Genomic DNA, 20,846 nt, shown 5'->3' on the forward strand with positions numbered 1-20,846 from the left:
ACAATGCACCATAGCTTGTTTCGAAAACAACAGCGTGACGAGTCCCCAGTGAGACGACCTTTTTTGCAATATCGAAATCGGTCATCCGTATACGCTCCGCGTAGGGTCGATACCCTTCCGGTTTTGTCCATAAACTGGTAGCATCGTCGCCGGAAATTTAATATCGTCAACGACAACCCCGGCGTCTCGTCGTCGTCGTCGTCGGTAGACGCGCATCGTATCGTATCGCGACGCTCGACGACAGGGGTGGTTAAAGGGAAAACTTTGCTCGGCAAAGGCGCCTCTCTCTCCCTCGAGATATTTTTTTCAACGTTTTAATATCGAAGGACTGGTCGCGCGCGCGTCACTCCCCGGTCGCAGAGAAGGCCTTCTTGCTCTTCACCCTTACGCCGCCATGTTCCCCAAGCACCCTATGTGTAGCAGATGTGCGGAAAAGATCGCCGGGACCGTCGTCTCTCGTGTCGAATTTCTCCTGTAACTTATCTTAATTTTGCTTTGTAATTACAGAATTGGTATAATTCTGTATTAACTAAATTAACAACCGAAATTGCCGCTCTTAGAAATCTTTTTAAAAAATCCTGTTCCAAAAATTATTTGAAGTTTTTATTTTATTTTATTATATTATTATATATTTCGTGCCAAAACATATAATTTTCGAAATTTATGTTTTACATGTGTTTCCTACATTTTATATATTACAGTCGATTCTAATTATTCGTTGCAAAATAAAATAAAAAATAAAATAAGTATTCTTCGTAAAGCATTATTGCTTATGCGCTCTTTTTCCAGTTATCGCTTCAATTGCATGGCACGGTGTTGTAAGCATATAATTTTTCAAGACTCTACTATGTTACGTATCGATTTCCTCCTTCGTGGATGCTCTTCCCTTGCGCGACCCTCCGCGATTACCTCGTCTTACAGACCAATAAAAAGCGAACATACGCGATTAACATTTCATAAAGTGTACACGTGTGCCAACGGGAACTAAGTACACGACAAAGTGGTTCTTATTCCCCCTTGGGAGTTTGTACAGCCGATCGAGCGAGGGTACGTCGCAGAATAAATCGTCGGACGATTTGCCGTTAAAAATAATGTTAACTTTTGCCCTGACAGCACGCGATTTCGCCACAGAGCCAGCCATTATCGACCGCGTTATTTTTACCCGGAAAGCTAGACCAACCGCCACTATCCGCGTTAGGATTTCATGGACGACACCCATTGCGTTGTATGGGGGAGATCGCGCGCGGTAACGTGTGTAAATATAAAAAATGAAGATTTACCCCATAAAATATGTCTGACGTGACGAGTTTGCGAAAAAAATCGGACGAAAATTCAGCATGCTCTGAAAACAAGAGAGCAATCTTTATACTGGAAGAATATTCATCGGACTTGAGTAGAAATTTAGATAATTTACATCTAAGTATTTATATAGCATGTTGCATATTTACTCGGTAATCGTGAATCATGCAGTTATGCTGTTTACATTCAGCTACTTGCAAATTTCGTAAGTCACGATTCTGTGCTTACTTATGATGCTTTGTCGTAGCTGCTAGTGTCGGCCTGCGATACATCTCTCTCTTTCTGTCTCTCTCATCTTTATTCGCGTTATCTTCCCTTCTCCGGTCCTTCTCGTCCCTTTTCACGCGTCGCTTGCTACCGAATCTCAGCGAGCAATTCCGACTCCGGGCACGATCTCCGTCAGTGTTTTACTGCGCGTACCGGACGTACCTCGGGGAGAAGACGTTGGTAAGGAACTTCCCCTCCTGCACGAGTCATGCCTTATGCATAAAAGTCTTATGCATAAGACGCAACGGTGTCAGCACTCAACAGTATAGTATCTCGATGTTTTACACGAAGAAGTTCGTAACGTCGGCCCGCGAAAGTATTACGACGGATCGTCGCGAGATAGTCGCATTGCTCGGCAAATACCGATCAGCAGACAGGAAATTGTCAGAAGGACACTCGACGAGTTTTACGACGCAGCGGACGTGTTCCTGGAGATCGTGAAAGCGCGGTTTCGATAAGTCGACGCGCGAATGGACGTTAACGACACACGCCTATCGATCGGGGTGAAGCTGCGGTATTTAATTTCTCATTGGAGGAAGCGCACTGCTGCTGCGATAATCAAAAATCGTTTTAAGAACCGGAGGAGACGTCGCGTTTACGAGGGAAGAATGATGTTTGAAACAGATTTGCGATCCGTTATGACGTTCGCCAGATAGAGGAATATGCCGCGGCGTTACGCCGATGATTAGAGTTTATTTATCGAAAACGTGTAGAGGCCGGCATAAATAGGCGGTGGCAGGCACGTCACGTCAGGTGCACGGCATTCTAAATAATTCATGCCGCGCGCGAGAGGCATCAGGAACACGCATTCTCGCGGTCCAGCGTTTCCGCAGCAGAGCCGTTCTCGCGCGCGCGCCCGGCGTCGCGGCGCCCCAGCTCTCGTCAGGGATTTATGCGCCCGACGTCGGAACGATACCCCGTTTATCGTGACGCGAAAATCGATCGAACGTCCGCTCTTCCCGCGCACAAACGGATGGTGGGATGGAAGAAAAAAGAGAGAAAGAGGAAGAGAAACGAATTCTCCTGCAGGATGGTCGGGATTTTATTCTTGTACGAGCGTCGGGATTCCGGGATGATGACAACGACGGCAACGACGACGACGATGCTTCCACCCCCCGCCATTCTCCTATTATGTTTCGCGCTTGCCATCCGCGTCGATGGTTTTGTCAACCTTATAGGAATCGTTTTCCACCTGTTGTCTACATCCCGGCTCTTGTATTCGCGATATAGCCGAATACCAAATTTCCTGAGCCAATCTCTTTTCGTACTTTTAATATAATTAAACACGAAAGCTTACCGATTAAACAGAGATAAAATACTTGATATAATCTCGGTATGATAAGCATACTCACGTTATTCCTTTGGTATTTGAGAGATTGTGTTAAAAGAAAATGTAATTTTAAAACGTTATCTCCAAGTTTTCTTGTTTTTTCTATAAATTTAATAAAATGGATTTTACATGATATTTCGTCTAATTTTATATGTGCAGTTTAAATATTGATTCCATATCTTGATAGATAATAGGGATGCACGCGCTTTGAACAGATTGAGATATTTACGACAACATTATTAAATATTTACGGAAGTTTAATTAATCGCGTTTCGTGAATCCATTGTATTATCAATATGCTTTGTCGAATCTGTCAAACATTTAATTCGCGTCGTTGCGGGCTTATGTACGTCGTATTCTCGATGATAGATCGATGTGTTGCTTTGCTTCTCCGCCGGTAATGAACCTTTTATTATCGCAATCGGTTCGCGACTATAAACGATATAAAATGATCTCTTTGCTTATCCCCCCTTTAGCAACGCGACAATTATCTCTTTGTGCGTTTGGCATCGTCGATTAATATCTGTCGTACGAACGGAAATGATAATTACTTTATCGGTTATATTAAATTGACGCGCCCCTCCTTTGGCAACGTACCGCGTGCAGGGCTTTCCTTTGATCTGCGCACCGGCATAATGCATTCTGTCCCTTCGTGCATCCCTCCGTGATCCCGATACGCGTTTGTGCGTTTTCGCATGTTGCGTTTGAATAAATATCATTATCGGCATATCGCGCGAGAAGTGCGACGAGTGAGCATATTAAAAAGGAGGATTCGCTGCGTCCTTTGATCCGCTCCAACAAGTCGTCGAGTCGGTGTCAGCACGATGTCGCACGACTTTGCCCTCCACTCGTTAATATCCCTCGTACGCGGGCTTCGTGCCCTTAAGTACCCTGCGAACTTCCCGGCGAACGTCGTCGTGTTCGAGCCTCGCTCGAGCGTTATCGTAGCTCCGGCTACGCCTAGCCACCCCTTTATAATCTGAGACAGGGCGTATAATGGCACGATAAACGCGAATCGCAATAACTTCATTGCACTGGCGGCGCGAGGTGTTGCAGGCGACACGCAAGATGAAGCGATACTCTTTGCCATCTGGGCGCTGCTAGTACGCGAACTTTTGCAAGCTCGGCTCGACGTGAACTCGAGTCGAGTTCGAGCGACTTCCTGCGTCCCGTCTCGTTTAATCCCAACGCACGACTGCGTGCTGTAAGGGTGACTCTGCAGGGGTGTACAGATTTAGCGAAGATTTTATGGATGCAGCATCGAGCTTTCTATTTTCATGATGAGTTTCAAAGTTTGTGCTTTGAAAGTTTCTCACGAGGATGGTATAGGTATCTCGATTTAAATATTATCGTTAATGAAAATAGTATAGAAAATATTTCTCCGACCAGTTCATATTTCTATGTTGCGGCCCTCATCTTTACTCGCGTTGCAATACGATTTTTCGTTTTTACTTCATCCTCAATCAGCCGAGATATCGCGTAACGAGAGCTGAAAAATGTTAAAGCGAGAGCAACGGTGAGGGTGGAGGCGGGTCAACTTTCCGCCGAGGGAAGATCCTCTCCTCGACTTCAAAGATTTAACTCGAGGACTCGAAGAGAACCGGTGGGTGGAGAAGACGAGGAGAGCAGGTGCGATTTACGCGACGCTCTGTATATCGGAAGCGCTCGGCGAAAACACTTCGGTGTAAAAACAGAGTTAGTGGCGTAATCCGGTCGCCACCATCCCCATCCACGCGCCGCTCGTCCTGCCTCCGCCTCCTTCCCCTCCGACCCCGCCGTAGTCGTAGTCGCTCACCACCCTTTGCTCTTTCGCGGGGACACGAGAGAGCGCCCGTTGATGGGGTGTACTGAGAGAAAGAGAAAGAGAGAGGGAGAGAGCCGGTAGGGGCCGTAACGGGCCGGATTCAGGCTCTCTTCCTGTCTTAGTGGTGTGGCGTTACCATGGTAACAGACTGTAAGCCGCTTAACACCCCCCAGCAGCCCCATTCTGGTTCCCTATCCTTCCCCTCGCCTCCGGCCGCAGCCTCCACCTCTTCCGAACCCGACGGAATCCTCGTGGCACCGACACACGGAGTCAACCTACCCCGCAATGATACTCGTGGCAGGGCGGGTGGGTAGTAAATGTCGTTTTCTCCCCTCACCGCTGTTTCCCCTTTCCTCCTCGCCGTTCTGTTCCCCGCTCCGCGACCGGGCACGTTTTCGCACCCTCGTCGGTAACGAGCAGGCGAGAAGTCCCTCGACTCGGCGAAGAGCGAGGATATCTCTCGTCTATCATTGAAGGATCGTTTCTTCGCGGAGATGTATCCGGGTCAGAAAGGGAGGGAGAGAGAGGGAGAGCGATTAACGTGATGCAGGCGGTGGATAAGTTAGCGATAGTTCGGGCCGCGCGAGGAAGGGAGTGAAAGCTGCGGTTGGAAGTTTCAGGACGAGCGAAGCGCGCGAGCGAATTCTGTCAGGCGCGGACATCTCGCGGTTTATTCAAATGAGAGCAAGGGGATTGCGGGAAACGAAGAAGCCGTGAGTTCGCGGGAACAAAAGGGAGACGCGTTGCTGTTAACGGAAAACGCGAAGCAGCGAACGAACCCCTTCGATTGGCGCTTGTTCGCTCGCTCGCTGTAATATCACGGAGAAAGGAAGAACCGATGACGCCAATACTTTTCGCCTTTGTCTGTAACGAACGACGTGACACGTGTCATTGCCGCGTTTACGCTTGCCGTTTAGTTCCCCGTTGACACCACCCTCTCGTCGTTGCTGTAACATTGACAAGTGAGAGACGAGCGGTGACGACATCGGGCGGAGAACGAGCGGAGCGATACAAAACGTGGAAATCGAATGACGGAAACGTTGCGGGGGATGAACAATGCGAGTGAAAAAGGAGTCTGGCGTTTTCGGGGATGAGAACGATGGAGAAGAAGAGAACGTAGAGGAGACGGATAAGAGTAAGGGGTGAATGAGGTCGATGAGGATAGTTCGGAGGAAAGGAGAAAAGGGCTCGCAGTAGCACGAAGGTCTGCACTTCGTTGATGAAGAATTCAATGGCGGAGCAGGCCGACCCTCGAGAAGGGGACGACGGCCATCGGAGGCATTATCTCTTTGTTATTTTCTTCATTCCATTCGTGAACGTTTTTCGCGCGGGGGAGGAATGGGGAGGAATCTTCTCGTCCTCGGTCGTTCTCTTCGCGAAGACAAAGGACCGTTCGCATGCCGACGTGCGTCACTAACTCCGAAAAAAAGGGCCTAAAACGAACGCGATCAGCCGATCGCTTCGCGATTTCTTCCTTTTCCGCATGGCTGTGTCTCTTCGTCTGAACCGAGACTTTGTGAGAGTTTCTCGCGCTCAAAAGACGAGATACTTGAGAGGCAATAACGCGCTTCTCTCTTCCTCTCTTTAGCATTTGTTGCTGATATCATTGCGCGCTTCGCCGGCTTTTAAGGATACGCGGATGAAAGAGAAAAAGGTAGATGATCGAAGGAAGGAACTCGCATCGTACGTGGAAAAATATCGCATGGTATCCGATTGAATCAATTGTTCGGAAAATCTAGGCATGAGAATTGCAACGTAAAATTCACGTTGAGGGATCCTTCAATATAAAAGTAGCGCAGAAGAGAATTAAATTAAAAAGTAATTCCAGATCGTTACATTATAGAATAAAGAGAAATGCAAAATTATATTATAATTTTTTCTTGGAGGTATAATTATACAATCAGGAGATCCGTGAGATGAATTCGATTACCCTATTGAACGTCTTCTGCACTGTCATACAAATAGATGTCACATGTTTTATAACTATGCAAAAGGCTAAAATTGTAATTATATGCAACATTGTTCTTATGTGGCACAATGTTACGCATGAATCAGTTGAAAAACTAGGAAACAATGACATGAAAATGCAATCTACTTGAGAATATCATTATATTAGTGTCAAGGAAGTTGCACTATGCCACCGTTTAATTAATTCACAATGTGCGTGGCTATTTTTACCTTAATGTTAATAAATCGATTTATTTCTGCATCCGCTAATTAAACCGTGATACTTAATAATATATATGTATATGTATATTATACACCTTCCAGGTTTCTTGAAAAATTATGCTATTCTCGTATCGCAATATGCTCGAGACAATTTAATTTTCCTCATTTAACGATAATCGCATTTCCCTTTTTATTCATTGCGGTAGCCCGGCATTTGTTTTCGGTTCGCGATATCCTGCGTGTTGCAGCTCAAGTTGCAACTCAAGTTGAGGCTTAAATTACAATTTAGTGTTCCTTTTTCGCCGCTACCGCAACGTAAGCATCGTCTCATTATTGTATCTTCGCGATAAAGACATTATCTCTCCTCGTCACGCTCATTATCGCATGACTCATTTTTATTGAAACGTTAACGTCGCGCACGATCTATAATTACGTCCAGATTAAAATGATTTCTACTTTGTGTCGATTATCCGGTTCGTTTTGTCGGCCACAAGCGACCATTAATTGTCGTGGTCGTTTGTCTAATTAACGAATGCCGGCTCGCGCGCGCACACGGTGGCCGACGATATTTTATTACCGGTTCGTGCTTCTCGCCGTAAATCCTAATTATTGTCGTCATTATCGCGGCATAACGTGCATCGCATTTTATCATACGTCACTTCCGCCGTAAAGTCAGGAATTCACCGAGAGAAATCACGGACCTTCCGATGCCTAACATCCGATCGCACGATTAAGCCACGCGACTTTGTCGACAATGATTTTACGGTCCCTGCTAAATGAGATTAACATCGATACGCCGTTAATCTCTATTTAATCTCTAACTGTTGCGTGCTATTCCCCGTTGTCGCAATTATCGCTATTACCTCTTATTCTTCGCAAGCAAGATTGCCAGCAATCTCTCCCTGCAACATTGTTTGAAAAAATTGCGAATAAATTGATCAGAATTCGGCGACCAGTAAATTCGGTGTGGAGGGAGGAGGTTCAGGCTTATTTGAGACTCGTGAACTTGAGGTTCTCGAGTTTCTTAATCACGCGGGCCTGCGAGAAACTGCTGAGAAATCGCCCCTGGCCGTCGATTTGGCTTTGCGTGCCGACACGCACACGGCGATACTTATTCCCTTTCAAGTTTACCTCTCGCCGCGCGCATCCGCCCGCCTCGCAATTAATCTCCCACGAAGTCGATCATGCTCGGCCGACCTCCCCGGCGGGTCACGTCAACACGAGCGCGACCTCCGATCCTGCGAGAAATTATGAGGCGCGCTCGTTACGGCCGCAAGAACGAGAAAGAGAGAAAGAAATAGAGGGAGAGACTGCACATGTGCACAGAGAGGACGGGGTCGCTCGTTAATCTGCGCCCGATAACGCCTCCTTCATGAGCAACGAGAGCCGTACGCGTTATCGAAAGCCGTTACCGCGAACTACACGCGAGAGCGTCACTTAACATCGACGGTGGTGAATAAAGGGCATGATTCAATGAAATTTCCACCCGAGATAATCAGGAAACCAGGCGACACGGGCATGATTTCGGATGACACGAAGCGGGTTTGAAGCGTCGCGCGAACCGTGACGGGAAAACGAGCTTTCTGGATGTCGCGAGGTCACGGTTACGTCAAATGTGCGCCATGTCGACGTTCACCGATCATCACGGTCGAGAAACGTCTCCCTTTAAATTCTAAAGCCGGATTGCGCGAACATAATTTCACACGGACTCGGACGCTGACCTTTGCCGCTCTGCTTTCAGGTCTACAGCCTGCCAGCACCAAAGCCCAGCCAACCTCGATGGGCAAGTGCCACCGACCCAGTTCCGGTGTTCTACCTCAGGGTCACACCCCGGGACCTGGACCGGGTGGACAGCAGAACAGCAGGAGCTTCGCCGCCGCCTTGAGGAACCTGGCCAAGCAGGCGGGTCCGGCACCTCAGGAAGAGGAGCCCCGTGCGAGCCCGAAGAACCGGGCGCCACCGCCCTTGGTCAGGGGTCCGTCCCCTGCTAAGGTGAGTAATTGCATCGGTCACCCTCCCCTTTCCGCCCCTCGCTTTCGTTGTCGGGATAGACGTGTATCCGTCTCGAGACGCGAACAAAAGCATCCTCGACCTCGGGACTCAACTCGGTCCCCATGATCGGAATAATAAGCGAGCGCTTAGGTACATATAGCGGGCGCGCCGCTGAGAAAAATCGTTGGCATCGATCGCGGTGTCTCCACGGGTTCGTCTTCGCCTTTGCGACGTGGACACGAAACGGTTCTTTTTTTTCTTCTTTCTCGCACGGTTCAGGTCGATGAAGAATCGGTCGCGAGTAGATGTGGAAGAGCACGAGTGAGAGGAGGGTGCATATATTTGCTTCTCTTCTGGGATCGTTCGGATTCGCCTCTGCTGATGACGCGATTTATTTTACAACATTACCGAGGGGAGCACTATTACAGAAGAAAGTTCCCAACATACATTCTGTATGTTGGGAACTTTCTTCTGAAGCCGCGCGCCTTTTGTGGATCACAAGTATTACAAATCGCGCGAGAGAAAATGTTCATGATTACCGGGTATACGCGAACGGGACGTTTCTCAGTCAATTGTGAGTGATGAGTACCTTAGAAGCGATTTAAATCAAAGTTTAATGATCTGGAAATGTGATACCGGGAATTAAAAGATTCTGATGAGTGTCTTTTTCTCCAACCTTTGCGAAATGGAAATGGATTCGTAATCGGGAGAAAGCGTGCGAGTCCGGGACACCTTGCACGTGATATCGCAGCCGGTTCTGAGAGCTCACGCGATCTCGAAGTGTAATTGCTACCGTAAATTAACGTCCCATCACTCCAGAGGCGAAAGTGTCGAGTGAGATAAAATTACGGATGTCCAACGGCGCGGAAGGAAAAGAGAATGATTTCGAAGGCACGCGAGTCAAACGGTCTCGCAGGATTGCGGGAGTGTCAAAGGCTCAAAGGTAGATCGAAAACGCAGCCAATCTCGGTAACGAAATGAAAAAGGTGCTTACTCTAGCGGAAAGCGAATAAGGGAAACGGCTCAATTCCCGATAATCGGGAAGATCAAAGATCTCGGCTCCCTTTCTCGATTGTATCGCCCGTGCTATTGCATTGCAAATGAGAGGCTTCTCTAAGCCTGACTTCTGCTGACAATCTGGGTTAAGTAATCCGGACCGAGAGCGATAGTTCTGCTTTTTCAACTTAGTCTTATCAACAATACAAGCAGGAAGATATAAAAAAAGAGAAATAAATAATGTTAACTAACGTCATGGCGACACGGCAGAAATAATTTTCTTTTTTAATCAGCGGAAGTAAAATTGTGAGAAACATCTTGCAAAACTCGTAGAATTAAATTCTTCGACGTTGGTCAATGTTTGCCTGTAATAATGAATTCTTTGCTTCGTCGTCTCGGCCCGACCGGAGGTGCACGCTCTTCCTACCAATTTCCACGGTGCAGTCATCCGAGCGGTAACTCATTGCCGGTTCGGTGCGCGACTTCGTTACAACTCCCGGCAATAAACCGCGAGACCGCTCGTAACGTCTAAGTGGCGGAAGAGACTATAAGCTGAAGAAAATTTCAGGCAATTTGCGTCGCCCCGCGCCTTCCAGGAAATCATCTTGAAAATATTGTTAACTCCCGCGACTAGGGCTGCTGTACCCTTCTCCGGATTTTTTCTTCACGAATTTACGCGTAGTTATCACTTTTTTTTCATTTTCATTAAACCGTGACATACGTTAGACTCAATCTGACGTTTTAAGCGAGACGTACTAGTCATTTTCTACACGTATAGATAATGATACCATCAATATAGTATCAAAAAAATACATCTTGCAAGCTGGTTGCATTGTTACTGACAGCAACGTCGTTAAATTTTAATTTCCAGGAGCGATCGACGCACGAACGGCGACCCGAAGAGATTCCTTCCTTGTACACGACTACTGCCAGACCCGTTGAAACCAGCAAGCACAGCGTAACTGCCGCGGCTTCCGAATTGCTGGCTCGCTCTGGTTTCCAACCATATCGGCCCGAGCACCATCCGGCTCATCCACCGGCGTTCACCTTGGACCCCTCGACCTATAGCGCCTATCATCCTGGTCTCTATCCACCGCCGCATCTGCAGCACGCTTATAGGTAAGTGATCAGTGCCATTATAAAACTTCCGAACTCTAAAGGCAGCAAGAACTCTTCACGCTCTTCCATTAGCAATCTCTCAAGATTTACTACCACGGTTTAACTGATCTTCCGTCTCTTTCTGTCGCAGGTTAGAGGAACAGTTGTACTTGGAACGATGCGGGATGCTGAGACCGCCGTTGTTCCCTGGACTGCCATCGTATCCTCTGTACGGGCTGAGATACAGTCCGGACATGCTTGCTCCGCCGCCCGCCTCGCTGGGCCTCATGTCTCCCGTGATGCATGAACGGTAAGTAAAAGAACTCGAGAGGGAGGGGAGGAGGGGGATACATCGTCGAGAATGCCGAGCTTCTTCATTAACGCCGCTGCCGCGGTCCTCGTTTTTTTCAGGCTCAAGCTGGAGGAGGAGCACAGGCTGCGGCAAGCACGGGAGCAGGCTGCACTACGGGAGGAGGAGGAGAGGAGAAGAGCGGCGAGAAGTTCTGCTCCCGCTGCCCCGGTACCCGCGCCTGCACCTGCATCCGCCGATACTGCAGGTGAGCGAGTCGCTCCACCCCCCACTACCTATCATTAAAAAAGAAAGCGTCGAGAGATCGTGAGGCGCGATCGCGATCTATCTGCGATCGCTTGTTAAGGCGTGCGCGAGCTTCTTCCATCTTCTCTCTCTCTCTCTCTCTCTCTCTTTTCTTTTCCATTCTCTCTTCTCTTATCTTTTTTTCTTTCTTTTTTCCTTCATCCGCTTTTTCTGCCGCGGCAGCGGCGGCATCGTCATGATGATCGCGCCGTCGTTGCGCGTACATTGTCGATATACCCTTTCGTTCGGCCATATCCAAGCTCGTCAATCAGCTAGCATCTCCTTGTTGCAAATGTGTGTGGAGAAGGTCGCTATATCGAATCGGCTATCTCCACATACGCGTTCGCCACAACTCGTGGCGCACGTTGCCTCGTTTAGCTTTATAGACCCAGAGATCGGTGCCAAGCGAGATCGTTACTCCCAGCGGCGGTTGTCGTTGGCGCGCGACGTTCGTGCGACCTGTAACTGCGAGCCAAAGTTTTCTCTGTTAGATAAACGGACTGGCGGCGCGAGCGAGGAGAAGTTGTAGAAACGTGACTGTTACCCGGTGAGAAAAGCAAAGGAAAGAACAAACAACAACATTACTACGCTTCTAATTTTAATCTAGATTTAATGAGAGTTATAGTCATAGTTATACTCGTTTCTTACGAAGGTAGCGTTCGTATCATTTAGGTAAGCATCGCGATACGGCGCGTGGTATAAAAGGTGAGTTATACGCCGTGAGCGAACGAACGAATTCTACGAGCGAGAGATGCGAACACGTGCATACGTCATCGTGAGTACAAATGCAGGCATTCGTCGACGTCTGACTCGCGTGTCAGGTCCTGTTCGCTCACCCGGAATTGGCGGTGGAGATCGGAGAAAGTTTTTAGATAAATTCGATCTCGCGTTTACCGTTCGTGCATCGCGGGCGCTGTGTTCGCTGCGTAACACTCACCTTATAGGATATTATCCTTCGAACTGTCAGAAAAGTGGACCTTAGCGGCGAGAGGATTCTACCGTACAGTCCTACAGTCTCGATCTAGGATACACGAAAACAAATTGCAGACGCGGCAACCCGATTTTCCGAGACCTGATTTAGCTCCTTTTTTTTACCCACCTACGGACCGAAGTCAGACTTATCCGTTAACTTTTGCTGTTTTTGACGCGAGATGTCAAGATAAAAGGATCACCAGTAAGTCGGTCTTCGGTCGGGGTTCCTTGTGTACACGACACATGCGTGTTCTACATCGTTTTTGTAGTGTTCGAATGTGAAACCGCTTACTGTACGACGGCAGATTGGTTATATAGTTGATCGTTTTGTAGTTGATAACAGCGAAACTTAAACATAAGAGTGCACGCCTTCTAAACGAAAGGACTGTTTTCGTTGAGATTTGAGAAAAATTGCGGCACATAGAGTGTTTGTGGTAATTACGCACTAAACGCTCTGGCTTGTTGAATGGAGATGACTACTGTTATGTAAACATTTTCTAGATTTTTAATTTTCTCGGCATATGTTATATTTTTATGAGTTATATATTTTTTTCTTATATATGTGTTATTGTTAACACATTCGCGACCGGCGGTTCTGACGCGAGAGCCTTAGCTGAACACTGCGTACAATTGCCGAAAGTCTGTAGCTGAAAATCCGCAGGGTTCTGTTAAAATGGGAATGAATATAAAAAAATATTGTTTTATCATATCATGCTTATGACCACTTGTTGTTCAAAATTAAAAAAACAATTTAGATGTTACAAATGCACGTTGGAGAATTTGAAAATGTGTGAATATGGAAATATTAAAATTGAAAGAGCTTTTTAAATTCATTAAATATATTTTTTCAAAACCAATATAAAATAATTTTATCCCTTAAAATAAAACTTAATAACACTTTTACAAATTAGTTTTACATAATAATTTTACATAGTATCTAATAATATCTTTAAACTATAAAATGTAATAAATTAACGAATAATAACAAATAATAAAGTCCTAGTTATTGTAAAGTTCACATAATTCGTTGTAAATATGAAAAAAAGATATCATAAAACTACGTCAGTGGCGACCAGCTATAGAGCTATATAGATTTTGAAATTACGTAAAACTACGTTGCCGGTCGCAAATGTGTTAAACTGTAAGCAAAATGTATTAGTAGCCTACGAAGCGTTTAATAATTTGTTAGTGTTCATTAGGCGTTATAAATTAGAATTTTTATTGAGATAAATTGTTAGATCAGAATATATTTGCGGAATATTTTGATTAATTATTTGATATAGCAAACGAATCATTCGCATCTGAATGTTTATAATTTCGAGGCGTGAACTTAGATAGGTATTCGTGCGTAAACTCGCAATTTGATAGAATATAACGATTTAAGCTGGCTTTTATAATCGAGTGTTCTTTCATCAGGCGCAATGCACTCTTGCGTTAGTTCCCGCAACTGTTTTAGAAATTTGCAATTAACCACTTAATGTCAAAATAGTTTCCCTTAATTGTATAGTGAACATGTTGCTCCTCATACTGACTGAAATCAACCGATGTATATAAACTTTATTATACATGTTCTTTTGTCAAAATTATACCATTTTTATATAATTTATTATGTAAACATGTGTATATTTGGACTATAAATGAAAATAAAACTTTCAAAAAATGTGATTGAAATTCTAATGGACTTGAAATTCTTGACCCTCGAATGTGATCGAATCACTTTCTGAAACAGTTTTGGGGAAGATTCAATAATTCGTAGTTCAATTGTATATATAAATATATATATTTTATTATAATTATTATGAAAAAATACGCGCGTTCGTTATTGTTTAACGCCAGTGGAACGGTGACAGCGATTGCCCCGTTAGTTTAGACAACTGGTTTTTTTTATTTATTTAGTTTTATTGGAAATATAACAGTAATCATCCCCAATACTTCGAAGCGAATATATTAAGTAATTCTTTATAGTGTCGGAATTAAGCGAGACCAAGGTAAGTTGAAAAAGATGAACAAATACCGAAATATAATAAAAATTTTAATTTTCAACACGTATGATAATAATAGTAGGTCTTAATCCAATCGCGAGGCGTGATAACTCATAGTAAATTAATTGCGATGAGTAATTTGATACGTTATTAAATTATATATAATACAATTAATCTGCGTATCAGAGCATAATGTGCTTTACAAATTTATGAGTTTTAAATACATGACGTAATATAATACATATTTTCTTAACGCTTCTCCTCGCGCGCGAGCCTATCGTAAGAGCTTATCTCATAATTTAACAAAATATTGATACCATATCGTGATGAACACTAAACATCATATTGGATTGACTAAGGATATCGGAAGCAATTTTAACCCAAACACTTATATGAGGTAACGAAATCTGGATATGGCAATATGTGTATGTGTGTGTGTGTTCTTTTCTTCTAGTTAAAGAAACAGTCACAAGTCCTGTTCGAGATCTCTGTTTGCAAAGAGAATCGTGTATTTGAAAAGCACATTTAGGTGCGATATTGCCATAGTCAGGATTGTTCACATTGTAGACGAGTGGAAGATCATCAAGCACTGTGTTCGGGATTTGTTCCAGCTAGGAAGCCGACCATAGCGGCTCAGATGCATAGCGACCGGGACCGAGAACGCGATGGCAGGGAACGACAGAGTGGTAGCGGTAGCGCCAGTAACAGCAACAGCGGAGGTGGCGGTGGCGGAAGCAGTGTCGGTGGTAATACCAGTAACACCAGTAACAGCGGCGGAAACAACACCAGCAACACCGGAAACTCCAGTAACAGCAACATCAGCGTATCCGTCACCGCTAGCAGTAGCAGTCACCATCAATCCCGCAAAGAGGAGCAACAGTCCTCCGCTCCGCCAGCTGCGGCCGCACCACCACCTACCGATCCAGCGGCGGCAGCCGCAGCAGCAGCAGCAATTACAATCTATTCTCGTCTGCCACCTTTTCCCAGTCCAGCACCGCCCATAGGACCATCCCTGGGCACTACTTCCATATGCTCCGCCAGCTCTGCACCCATACCGCCCCCTTTGGGAACCACTTTGCCTCATCTGAACCTCGGACCGCCTCCGACGGCCATAAGTTCGGCGCCGATCGGTCCACCGCCGATACCCTCGATACCCTCCATCCCGTCCTTGACGCCGAGCGTAATAGGACCACCGCCGCCGCCGCCACTATCCCTAGGCATGTCTCTTCCGCCTATCATCTCCATTCCTTCTCTCCATTTACCCCCCGTACCGTCGAGTACCATTCATTCTAGTCAGCACACAGCCACGATAATGAGTAGCGCGACTAATACGGTCACCACTTCCATTTACCATCAGCAACAGCATCAGCAACAACCACTCCCATCGCAACAACAGCAGCAGCAACAGCATCAACAACGCGCGAGCAGTACAAACGGTACGACGACTACGAGTTCTCTGTCTAATGCGATGACGACTCACGCGGCTCTAACGCCGCCGAACGTTTCTTCGTCGACGTTGAGCGTGACGAATCATACGTCCCGCAAATCCCCTCCGTTAGCTCACGGCGTTCACAGCGTGACCAGAAACAAGGAACTGCCGACGACCGCGACGACGGTGGGATCATCGTTGCCCACGACGGCGACAATGACGACTACAACGAGTACTACGACTACGTCGCAGCCGGCCTTTGTTAGGCCGTTCGAGGACTCGTTCCGCTCCTCTTCTACAAAAACGCAGCAGCGGCCAATAATGAACAGTCATAATCACAGTATAGCCAATCAAATTGGTCATCACGAGCCACCCTTGAAGTCCTCGTCAATGATCACCTCTCAAGCTGTGGGCAGTCAAGTGTTGCAGGAGAGCCCTTCGACGATGGACAGCAAGTCTATGAGCAGCCAGCAAACGCTCTGCCAATCGATCCCTTATCCATCGCCGCAGCAATACCATCATCCGCATATACCAGTCTCGCACGTGCCAAGTTTGTACAAACCGCCGCACTTCTCGTCGTCGTCGTCGTCGTCCTCGTCATCGCCCCATCAGTCCCATCATTCTCAGTCCAAGCTCAACGTACCGATAATAAATACCAGCAGCAGTCACGGCGGTAATAGCGGCGGCATAACCGTCGTCTCTAATTCCAACGGTACGAAACAGAACGCGCATCACGTCGGCGAGGCCCATCAGACGACGACAACAGCCACGACGACGACCACGACAACTACGCGGAACGACAGCACGGCCAATTGTGTATCCAGCGAGAAAGCGGTAAGCAACGCCAACAGTTTCACCGCCAATAGTCAAGTTACCAGTTGCGCCAGCAAAATCGCAAATCATGCAAGCTCGTATCACAAGGGTAGCTCGGACATCGCGGCGAAGGACGGCAAGCTGAACGCGTGCAACGAGAAGATCGCGAGCGAGAGTCCGATCAGACAGCCGCAGTTGTCGAATCAGAATCACGTAGCTGCGAACTCGCTCCAGGAGAAGGCCTCCGTCTCGCATCTGCCTTACGAACAGCAGGGAAAGAGTCTACCGCTCTTTCATCCTGTGAACTACAATTCCGGCGAGAAGGAGTGCAAACCCGAGGTCGATTATACTAAGACGCAATGCGATCAGAACAACGTCTTGTCCACATTACCGTTTCAACCGAACTTTAAGTTCAGCATAAGTGACATTGCGCAGAAGCCCATGGACACGACGCAGCTGATGCAGAGCATCAAGTCTGAGGAGGTGTTGCGCACTTGTCAGAACGTCTCTAACGTGCTCTTGCAGATCCCGAAGTATCAGGAGAAGCTCCTGAATTTTTCGGCGAGCAACAACGAGCTGAAGACGACCGCGTTTTTTACCGACAAGTGCAATAATTTGACTGAGATTTCCGTGAAGTGCGAACCAGCGGTGCTAAACGTGCCTGACCTCAGCAAGGCTCTGGTCAAGCAGCAGGACGTTACTAGCAACGAGAAGTCCTTCCTGGTGCCTGAGAGACCGAAGGAGCTGACGTCGACCCTCGATCTGGCCGAGAAGCGGCGTAAACGGAAGAGGGAGAAAAGTACAGGCGTTGTAAATGAAAGGAATGCGTGTAGCTCCGACTCGGAAGACGAGGAGGAAACCAAAGACATGGATCTTTGGATCACGAAAGGTCCGCCAGCCAAGCTACAATATTCGGAAGAGAAATTGACCTTCCTAGCTATGTTCGGATTGACTACTCTGACGATTAGGAATGGTAAGAGAATCTCGCCACCGTTACCAATTTCGCAGTTTATAACATCGATCAGTTAAATTGATATCGCCATTATTTCTACAGAGATGGAATTGTGCAAGGTTGAGAAAAGGTACAGATTGAATCCCGATCCACCAGAACTACCTCTGGAAGGAGAGCCCGTAATCGAGTCTGTCTTACCGATTCCGCGTGAGCATCCGGACGTTTTACTCCACACGCCCGATTTCGAGCCGAAAGTCGGCTTTCTCAGGACTATAGGTCTCGATATTATGCCTCCAAACAAGAGAGACGGTAAATATATATTATTGACATTTTAATTTTATAATAAAATTTTTGTCACAAAAAAGATGGTACAATAAACGCACTATGATAATTTCGTTGCTACAATTATTTATTATAATTATTACAGAGGCGGAAGTGACATGGCAGTACATTCTGGCAGATCGCAAGAAACGAAAGAGCGCGAACTCCGTTACTGCCTACTGTGAAAGAATCGCCAAAGTTTACTCTAAGGATCCTCCAGCTTTACCAAAACCACCTCAAAAGATGCGCCTTCTGGACAGAATTAAGGTGAAACACATTCCGGAACGTCCACCACCGCTACCACCCTTGGTTCCGAATATTGTTTCGATGTATTATCCTACTTTACCCATGCCTGGTGAGAACGGCGTGAAACAGCACTGCAAAACTATCGACATTAGCGAGAGCGCCGACGAAACGTACGAGAAACGAGGTGATAAGCCGAGGTGGACTGGAATCGAGGATGTTATGTTCACCTACAAAGAGTATCTGAAAGGTACGTATCAATTCTTTCCCATTGCATCTAATCTAATGCTAGAGTAATGCTCGACGTAAGGTTCTAACGCTTCCCGTCAACCTTCAGACAAGGCACTGGAGAGGAAGATTCTGACAAGCGAGACATCAAAACTGGTGGCGCAGTACAACGGCCTGCGTACCGAGACTATTCAGGTAGAACGGAAGTACTGCGAGCTCCTGTCCATGAAAACAGCCCTTGAGTCCGAGAAGCGAATGCTCAGCGACAAAATCGAAAGGATCAACGCACTTGTTAGGAACCTTAGATAGCGTTGCGTAACGCACAACACGGAAACTCATTCATCTGTGATATTATCAGCGGGTTAAGGGCCGTTAGCGCGCAATACGCACTGCTAAACGTAACACTTAGATAAGTAACGGTTAAGGACAGATTCTTGAGTGACCAAATGTACAGCGATTCTTTGTGTTGTTTTGCGGATTTTATTATTATATAGTACAACGCGCTCGTTTATCGTCGACGATTGATCGTGTCGAAAAAATGGAGACCATTGGATTCTCGGCTGGTCCGCAGCAGGCAGTGATCGCGTCCGGCTGAACGTTACCGCACTATAATTACTAGATATTATTTTTGTGCGCATCTCGGTCGCGTATGCGACCGATCCTCGATCGTAAAATGCGGCGGAGTCATATCAACCGTACGTGGATATGTATAAAGTTCATTGTACAAATCGAATTGTATCCCATCCGTGGAAGGCAGTTTTTACGACCGCGAGTAAAGGGAAAGAAAAAGCTTTCTAGTTTCAGAAACTAACGGCTCTTACACTCTGAGCATAAATAACTGTAATTTGTATCATAATATTTTAATGAAAAAAAAAAATAGACAAATCGTGTAACTTATTTTATTCAGCGTAATGTGGACTTTTACGTCGAGTAAAAGGAGGGAGAACAACTTGTGGGAGGAAAGAATATGATGATATATCACGCAATTTGTATGTCGACCGATTGATAAAGTTAAGAGGTAGAACGAGAGAGGACATTATTATATAGGATCGGAAGAGGACATCGACTATATATCGGACTGGCAGTGTCGAGAAACCGCTCGCACACAAACAGCGAACTACGTCCTTATTTTTATGTTTAATATAGTAATAGTACGTGGGGTGAAGCGGATTTAATCCATAAGAAGCAGATAGGCGTTAATGCTCGACGCGGAAACCTCGAAACCTCGTTGCGAGCGAATCTGGACACGAGGAGGGAAAATTATGGACGCGCGATAAAACATTTCACGCGTGTTTCGCGAGTTTTAAGTTTTCGAAACAACGTCAACGGGGAGACACGAGAACTCTAGTCTACGGACATACCCAGACTACACGGGGAATAAATAAATCACGCACTGATACGCGTAAGAGATCAGAGTAGTGAGCAATCCTTCCTTTCGAATGTCCACACCGTTCACCGTGACGAACGCAAAGGCCAGTGAAGAGTACGGGGAGGAGCGTTAATTAATTAACGTTGCGTAACACGACAACGTGGTACTTAGGTAATGCGACTTAATTTTTAAAGGGAAGAAAAGAAAAAAAAGGAAAAGCAAATATCGTGAGAGAGACTTCGCGCGGAGCACATTCCACATGAAAATGCTTATTACCCGACCACCAACATTCCAATACGTCTAATTCACTACGACAATCGGACCTTGGATTCGACATGAGCCGATATGGCGAACAAAATTTTCGAAGAAACTCATTCTCTATTGGTCTACTGTTTCTCTTTCTTTTTTTCTTTTTACGTTTCACGCGTCCAAGTCATATAGTTGCGCTCTATTTTCCGCACCTCGGTATCCTTCAAACTTATCTCGCTCTCGGGTGTATGTGTGTGTACGATGTGTGTGTGTGTGTGCGCGCGTGTGCTCTTTGAGTGCATCTTCTCGTCGATACATCACATGCCGTAGAAGCACCACTCGCCCACGATGCGCGCGATAAGACTACCACTTATGATTTCGCCGTTTTGAGTTCATTGAGTGCCTAACATTTCTCTCTACATTTGTAAATACCATTATTTTTATGTATTATGTAACAAAGGGGGGGACCGCAAGTGCGCGCCGGTCTCAGTCAACTGGCCAGAACAAGAGCCTAGGAGTAAATTGTTGAAAACATGAACTTGCACTGTGTTTTTCTTTCACAACCTCCACCTTCTCTCCTCCCAAATACCTCCATTAAAACTAAAAGCATCAAAAATTAAACATAAAAATATACTTTACATTTTAATATATTTATTACCATTACCGTTATCTCACCGAAAGTGATTCGCTTATCCGAAACTGAAAAAATCAGGTGTATGAAAATTACGTGTGAAATAT

At 46.1% G+C, this 20,846-nt stretch overlaps 1 protein-coding gene across 2 annotated transcripts in view; it reads left to right on the forward strand.

Moving 5' to 3' along the window:
• The window catches only part of LOC105277431, an 86,995-nt gene extending 66,349 nt beyond the window's left edge, over window positions 1–20,646 (forward strand). Inside the window, exons 9-16 of one of the 2 annotated variants that reach the window (XM_020031011.2) lie at window positions 8,611–8,861; window positions 10,729–10,976; window positions 11,107–11,265; window positions 11,367–11,512; window positions 15,116–17,719; window positions 17,801–18,007; window positions 18,126–18,512; window positions 18,600–18,799. In XM_020031011.2, the coding sequence (XP_019886570.2) occupies window positions 8,611–8,861; window positions 10,729–10,976; window positions 11,107–11,265; window positions 11,367–11,512; window positions 15,116–17,719; window positions 17,801–18,007; window positions 18,126–18,512; window positions 18,600–18,799 (4,202 nt within the window). Of the gene's footprint in view, window positions 1–8,610; window positions 8,862–10,728; window positions 10,977–11,106; window positions 11,266–11,366; window positions 11,513–15,115; window positions 17,720–17,800; window positions 18,008–18,125; window positions 18,513–18,599 lie in introns of both variants that reach the window. The other variant, XM_026968240.1, reaches the window with a different exon arrangement.
• The last annotated feature ends 200 nt before the right edge of the window (window positions 20,647–20,846 follow it).

This window comes from Ooceraea biroi, chromosome 3, assembly GCF_003672135.1.
Source record: "Ooceraea biroi isolate clonal line C1 chromosome 3, Obir_v5.4, whole genome shotgun sequence".
Taxonomy (NCBI): domain Eukaryota; kingdom Metazoa; phylum Arthropoda; class Insecta; order Hymenoptera; family Formicidae; genus Ooceraea; species Ooceraea biroi.